Raw genomic sequence first — 7,906 nt, forward strand, 5'->3', positions numbered from 1 at the left:
GTATATTGAATGGAAGGTATGATAGTTTTGAACACTTTTGGGAATTGTGTTTAAAAGAAAACCCTTCACAAGTTGATGATCTTTCGCTTCCTCAGAATCAAAGTATACCAAAGAAGTATGAAAACAACGAAGCCAGCTCACCGCACACCTTCAAAACCCCAAAGGAATACTACAAAGCTATTTACATTGAAGTTTTTGAAACAGTGCAATCTTGCATTACTCAGTGGTTTGCTTCAACTGGACTCACACAGGTCATTGCAGCTGAACAAGAGTGTTTGCTTTTAGTAAACAGAGGTGAAACAAATTTGGAAAAATCAACCAAGTTTTTCAAAAATGGTCTAGGCATTGAGAGATTGCGCTTTCTATTGAATATGTTAGCCGATATCGCTAATAAAAAAACGACTGGTCTTAAAAAACGTGTGATATAAGAAAGTACATTACAAAGAGCCTGCAGTTGGAGAAATGTTATGTGAAGTAGTGAAGTGAATTAAGCTTCTCCAAGTAGTTCCAATCATGACAGCAACAGCAGAATGGTCATTTAGTGCCTTTAGATGTCTGAAGTCATATCTCCGATCAACATGGGACGGAAGCAATTGAACAACTTGGCTGTTCTTCATGCTCACTGAGATGTTTTTGAAGAATTGGATATCCGACCAGCCATCAACAACTTCGTATTCAGTAATCCAGTCAGACGGTCAACATTTGCACTTTTCTAAAGATACTCTAGCCATAATAATGGCATTTAGAGTGATATTAAAAATCTTTATAAAATAGAGAATTAAATACGTACATAATGTTAAATTTTCAGTTTCGAAATATTAGTACTGTATTACTACATTACTATAGTACTGTATTAGTTATTTTCAAATACTTATATATTTTCAGGTTGTAAAGCCCAATTAGAATCCGCTATTTACATACTTTTTGTCTGAAAGTATTAGGCATACTGTATTATTTTCATTAACTGTATTAAAGCATTAACTTTGAGATATTGTTTTTATTTAATGAACCCTGAGCCTTATTCAAATTAAGCTTAAAATAGCTGTTTCACTTATTAATCAAAGTGCTATTACTGTGTGACAGCAATATTTTATGTTTTATTCTTTTAATGATAGTTTAGGATTTATTTAAATATAATTTCAGTCTTTTCAGAGCTATATATTCACTGCTCTATAATAGTCTATAAGCATGATTATTACTGTAAATTAAAGTAGCTTTTTACAAAAATAGCGTGCTTGTATATGTTTTGTTTCGTTTTTCAAAGCCAAAAAATGTGCCAGGCTTCTCGAGTTTCCCGGAGTGTTGAGTTATACGGAGTCCAGTTTTTGGGGTTATAATGTTGATCATATGACTCTAAAATGCTTTAAAAAACTTTTAACTCACTATTTTTCATCTAAAATTTAGAAAATTTTCCAGGGCAAGACCCCGAGTAATGGCCCCCCCCCCCCCAATATTTTTTATAAGATGGCGCCCCTGCCCCAATCAACCAACCAAAGGCAAGATGCAGAATGCACAATGCCCAATTATGCCATCCACAGCTCAGATACATGAGCCAAAATAGTTTTGCCCCAGCTCTAAGTGACAATGGTAGACTCAATGTGCTAGATCACTCAACAAAAGAATATTTTCTGATTGACACCAGCTTGGAAGTGAGCATCATTCCTAGGAGAACCCACCAATGAAGCTTACTACACTGGTCATCCAGCTATGAGCTACAAAAATTTCTCCTGCCAAACTTGACTGAACTGTCACACACTTCGTCGATATCTGCACACATGAAAAATATCTTTGACATTTTTTGATCGCTCATGTTCCAGAACCAGACCTAGTTGCCGATTTCCTCTGTAGCTTTTATCTCTCCCCAGATTTGATGTTTGGAATCCATATGCAAACCAGTAGTGAAGAATCTGTAACCAGTATCACTGGTAGTTTGCCATTCCATACACAACCACATCCACATCCTAGTAAATCCCCCACTGCTACTTGGTGATCACAACACAGACCAGCAATTCTGCTATGTCTGACCCCACCAATCTCGACCCTAGCTGTTAATATCATCTGTATCTAGACAGGTGAAGGATCACAATCTCACGTTCTTTTTCTTCTCTCTGAATGAATATAGCCCAGCCATGCCCTGCATAGCAACCAGCTGTGGCACAGTTCATCATGTGCACCAGCTCACAAGATGACAGCAGCAGCTGTGATCTCCAGTGTCCTTCTCCCCCAGTGCTCTGCACTCCCTGGAGTGAAAGAGGATGGATGGCTCTGTTGGTACCTCACCATCAATAACGTAAGTGCAAGAGAATAAGACTCTTTGGCAGTGCTTGAGCCTCTTATGAGGAGTCTATCATTGACATTGAAAGGCTGCTGTATGCCATTCAATCATATATACATATCTTCATGTATCTCCTATTGAACATTGAAGTGTGTGTGAATTGGATTCATCTACAGTCCGTATTTCTCTATGAACCTTCTGACCAGGAATTTCCACATACATAATATCTAACTGATTTCCTACTGCATTTCCATATAAGTTTGGTCTAAGATCAAAATGGTTTGCATTCAATAACCTGTTATTTTCAAATTTACACGATACAGCTTTCTGCAATTTTTTGTATAATGTTGAAGTGAGTGCTATAGCAAGCAGAAGTCTACTAATACCAGTATTGATGGCCCCTGTTTTGCCCATAACTGAGGTAGAATCTTGCTACACATCAGTCAGGGGCCTGAAGACAATGCAGTAAATCGCCAAAACCAGTAGCCAAATAAGATACCTTTGGAAACTACATGGCTGAAAGGTGTTTCATTTGACATCCTGAAATGAAAGTGATTTGTGTTATTGGTAACAGTACAATATTTTTGTTACAAGCTAGTTCCATAACGCAAGGAAGAAATAAAAGGAGTTCATATAATGTGGGCTATAAACTGGAAGTAACATCGTGTGCAGAAGAACGAGGAAACAGAGCAGCTGAGCAGCAATTTGGCCCTCCACCAACAGGGGGGGGGGGGGGGGGGGGGGGGGGATCGTGGCTGGCAGGCTAGTTCAGATTAACTGATGCAAAAGGGCCAAAATAGAAGATGACATATTGAAATGGATTGAAGGACACCATCAAAATAGCACTGGAATTAAAACAAACATGATTCAGACACACACTTGTAAGCTAGTGCTATGGTGGAACTTAATAGACTTCAAGGGAGGAGGTGGTTGGTGCTACAGGTTTATGAAGCGTCATGGACTTAGTATGTGAACCAAAACCAAAATATCTCAGAAAATGCCACAAGTGTATGAAGAGAAAATATTATCTTTCTATTACTTTATTACTAACATCAAAGAAAACCAGTGTGGAACTAACCCAAACAGCGAATGTGGATGAAACTCCACTGACATTTGTTGTGCTGTTTAAAAGAACTGTTGCCATGAAAGGTGCAAAAATGTAACTATAAAAACAAGTGGACATGAAAAAAATGCACTACACTGCTACTGTAAAATGGGATGAACAGAAACAGCAGGGTGAATAGAAACAAAACTATACAATTACTGTGAATACTATAATGTTGTACTGGACATTAATTTTAACCATTATTGTTTTTGGGTTGGCAACATTTCAGACTAACAAGGAAATTATGTTTTGTAGGGTTGGCAGCATTGTAGTTTGATGTTTATCCTTGTGTCTGTGTCAATAGTTTTTAAGCTGTTTTCTTACCAATTTTGAACTTCTGTGGTAAGTAAACATGTATTCTACATATGACAGTTAATGGCATTGTAAGTACTAGGTATAACAGCTATATAAAACAGTAAGGGTTGGTTTTTGTTTCATTTCAATGAAATCAGGTCTGTGAATTTTCAAATTTTTTAGGTTATGTTTATAAACTTTGTGGGGTGAAGAGAAACATATGAATACTGGTGTTTATATTCACTCCACAATAACAAAATCTAAAAAAAATTCTATTAGTGTGCCGTATTAATACTACATAATTCTCTAGTTATGTTACATGCACAACTAACATATCTTCCTTGTTTCAGAGTTGCTGTTCAAATATGCCACAGAAATACAAACCCACCATAGGCGATGGTTACAAAAAACACAGATGTAATCGTATAAACAATGCCCTCTCTGACATCAAATCGGGGGTTAGCTTCCAGAAAGCAGCTGAAAAACATGGGATACATTTTAGTGTACTATACAGACACCTAAAAAGAGCGCCAACATTGAACCTCAGGGTGGACAAACTGCCTTGTCTTTTAAAGAAGAGAAGCTGTTTGTAGACAGATGGAAATATGCAGTGAATGGGGCTATCCTATTGACTTTACAACCTTAAGACTTCTAGTAAAGGATTCTCTGGACAGGAGGGGGAAGAAAGTGAGAAGTTTTATGAATAATTTCCCTGGTTGTGATTTTGTGGACCGTTTATGTGGCAACGCAAAGATCAATTAGCAGTGCGAATGTGCCAAAACATAAAACGCTCCAGAGCTGGTGTTACACCAGAAGCTATTAACAGTAACTTTGATGAGCTGTCCAAGGAATTGGAGAATATGCCGCCAAATAATATAATAAATTATGATGAGACAAACCTTACAGATGATCCAGGAAAATGAAAGGTAGTCACATGTAGGGGAACTAAATATCCTGAAAGGGTCATGAACTCCTCAAAGGCATCAATCTCAGTAATGTTTGCAGCTGCTTCAGTTGGTGCTATACTACCCCCTTATGACAAAATGTTTGATATGCTCCGCTTCAATTATTGGGTCCTTACAGTTGCTGTCCCATACCTGAAAAAGCTGGAAGGTAAGAAATTTCTCAATTTATCTTTGCATCTGTCCATAGAATCAGTTACGCTGTGTCACGACAATGACATAAGATTTATATTCCTACCAGCAAAATTCAACACACCTGACACAACCACTGGATGTGGCATTTTTTTGGCCTCTTAAAACTACTTAGCGCCAATGGAAGAAGGGCCCAGGAAGAAATGAGGCAACAGTTCCTAAGGATAAATTTCCTCTACTTTTGAAAAAGTTGTGAGACTCCCCGAAGGAAAAAAAATGTTATTGCAGGTTTTAGGAAATGTGGGATTGTGCCTCTAGACTGCAATGAAGTATTGTCAAATGCTCCCAGGTACTGGTACCGATATACCAGTAAACAAAAACCAGGATAAGAACAATCTTGAAGAATCCACTAATATTGTTGACAACAGTTTTAAAAAACCCTTCCAGAGTCTTAGACAAGACCAGACTCCTAAACAAAGGAGAAAAAGGGCAAAAGTTAATGTCCAACCTGGCCGAAGTATTAGTGTTGATGACTTTGAGGACACGGATGGGGAGGATGTAACCCCCAGTTATTCACTTTACCGTGATCCAAGCCCTTGTACGTCAAAACAAGGCAAGACAAAAAAAAAAAAAAAAAAAAAACTGTTATCTCCATAAGCCAAGGTGACTATATGGTGGTCAAAGTATATGATAAAACATCATCTTTTTGATGTTATGTTTGCAAAGTTAATTACCTTATTGACAATGGTTTTGTGGGAACATTTTTAAAAAGTGTTCCTCAAACCAAAAAGTTCACAATGACTGAAGAAGAATCTTTTGTCTCAAGAAACGATGTCATCCTAAAATTGTCATTGCTGGTTCTCAGTTCAAGTGCTTGTTTCAAAGACATGCTATGTTTTGAGGATGATCTGACCAATTTAACAATTTATTAATAATACAGTACCAGGCGCGTGGTAAACAGCTGTGTTCTGTTTTTTCACCTTAAGTTTGAATAGATTAGCCATGTGACAAAAACATTTTTGTATATTTTACTTACTTTTAATATTAATAAATCTTTTAAAATAATGTTTATCTCTTTATTTTATAATAGAAAAAATATATTTCATAGCTTTTATTCACCCCTATCTGCGGGGTGATTAGAAACACCATGTTTAAACTTTTTTTAATCTATTGAAAGAAAATAATTTGATAATAATATCATAATCTGATAAGAGCCATACAGAAATGAGTTGTGGTTTTTTTTTTTTTTTTGTTTAAACGTGACAAACAATAAGTAAATTTTTCAACCAAAGTTAAAATTTGTTGCTATTTACCCCATTTTACGGTACCCTTTCATGTTGAGCTGACGGTAATAAATTTAATCCAATGACCATTTTCAAGTGCAAAACAATTCCAAAACCTCCAGAAATACGAGCAGGTACATGACAAGGTTTGGATGGATGAGGCTAGTATGAAATTATGGACTAACAGAGTGTGCAAGAGAAGAAAAGGTGCTTTATGGAAGAAGAGTTCTCTTCTTGTGCTAGATCAGTTTAGTAGTCATTTGAAAAATTCTGTAAAAGAGAAACTGAGACAGGTAAATGCAGAGCTCGCTGTTATTCTGGGAAGTTTTACTTCACTGTTGCAACTTCTTGATATCTTAACAAATAAACCATTTCAAGTGTAAATGAGTCAGGAAAGGAACAAATGGACAATGGATGAAACCCAACATGAATTCATGCCAAAGGAAGTTTTAAAATAACTGTGTCAGTGGATAACATAGTCATGGGCGAGAGTGAGAATTGCAGTAATGCTCTCGATGGCAGTGAAGACCATCTTATATATGAAGGATGATGATAATAATGATGATGAAGAACAAGAAAAATAAGAAGGAATTTCAGATGACAATTTTCATGAATTTTAAAGGTCAGTTTGGTTTTATAAGCTAAGATTTTTTTAATGTCTGACTTTGCAGTCTAATAATAAAAATGACCAAAACATTATTTAATCAAAATGCTTAGAAATTAAAGTGCATCTTATAGCCCCCTCCCCTAGAAATGTCTTAGCAACTGAGCTGTTGTTTGAATGATGAGAGCCCATACAGATTTCAAAGTATTTGCCCTGGTAACACTTCTAATATATATATATATATTTTTATTTCTTTTATGTACTGGATACAATACCACAAATACATAAAATATCAAAATTTGTTTTTTTTTTAAGTTGCAATTTTCTAATCTGTATCATTCAGGCTATAATCTAGACAAGGTTAATAACAACAGTATAACTATTTCATCTAGAAACAAATAATGGAAAGTCCAGTTTGGAATATCAGCAGTATTATAAAAAGGATAGATTACTACTTACCATAAAGATAACACGTTGCAGAAAGGCACAATGAAAAGACTGTTACACAATGAGCCTTTGGCCAAAACCTTATTCAGAAAAGAAAAGAAACCACATACACACATTTGCACAAGCAAGCACTCCTCATTCATTCATGGCTGCTTTCTCCGGCCAGATTTGGCCACAGCAGTCAGAGAGAGCAGTAGTATATGCATGAGAAGTGTTTGCTTGTGTGAGTATGTGTATGTTTTCTTTTCTTTTCTGAATGAGGCTTTAGCCAAAAACTCAGTGTGTAACAGTCTTTGTTGTACATGTTTGCAGCTCATGTAGAAACATTTTCTTTAATGAAATATTTGTTACTGAAGACTCTTGAAAACCACGTCTACAAAAAAATGGTCCCAATTCCACTGATAAGTATTTTTTTAGGAGTGCCCTACACCATTTCACAACCCTATTTTTATACCATATAAAGGGCATATGGTCTTTCCATAAATTTTGTAATGCTACTCTTAGCATTGTTGCATAATTATCCAAATTTTCAAACCTTTCAATTAGCCAGTATTACTCTCTTGTAGCCCTAATATTCTTGTTTTCTTAAATGTATACTTTTAATACAAAAATATGTTGGTTAATGAATCATTTCAAATATGAAATCTGAGTTACTAGAAAAATCTTGTTCGGCTTTGCTAGAACATTGGGAGAAAACAGCATGCCTAAAAATGCACTCACAAAAATGGGATGCAGTGTAAACGTCAATTTAAAATGTATAGTCAATAGTTGAATGAAATAACATCATTGCCAGATGTGTAAAAG

The 7,906-nt window shown here is 35.9% G+C and overlaps 1 protein-coding gene across 1 annotated transcript; it reads left to right on the forward strand.

Annotated features, from left to right (window-relative positions):
* Positions 1 to 3,146: 3,146 nt before the first annotated feature.
* LOC126133270 (uncharacterized) lies at positions 3,147 to 5,425 on the forward strand. Its single transcript, XM_049915189.1, has 2 exons — positions 3,147 to 3,722; positions 4,025 to 5,425. The coding sequence occupies exon 2, from the start codon at positions 5,093 to 5,095 to the stop codon at positions 5,423 to 5,425; it is 333 nt and encodes a 110-aa protein (XP_049771146.1). The 5' UTR covers positions 3,147 to 3,722; positions 4,025 to 5,092.
* The last annotated feature ends 2,481 nt before the right edge of the window (positions 5,426 to 7,906 follow it).

This window comes from Schistocerca cancellata, chromosome 1 (assembly GCF_023864275.1).
Source record: "Schistocerca cancellata isolate TAMUIC-IGC-003103 chromosome 1, iqSchCanc2.1, whole genome shotgun sequence".
In the NCBI taxonomy this organism is placed as follows: Eukaryota; Metazoa; Arthropoda; class Insecta; order Orthoptera; family Acrididae; genus Schistocerca; species Schistocerca cancellata.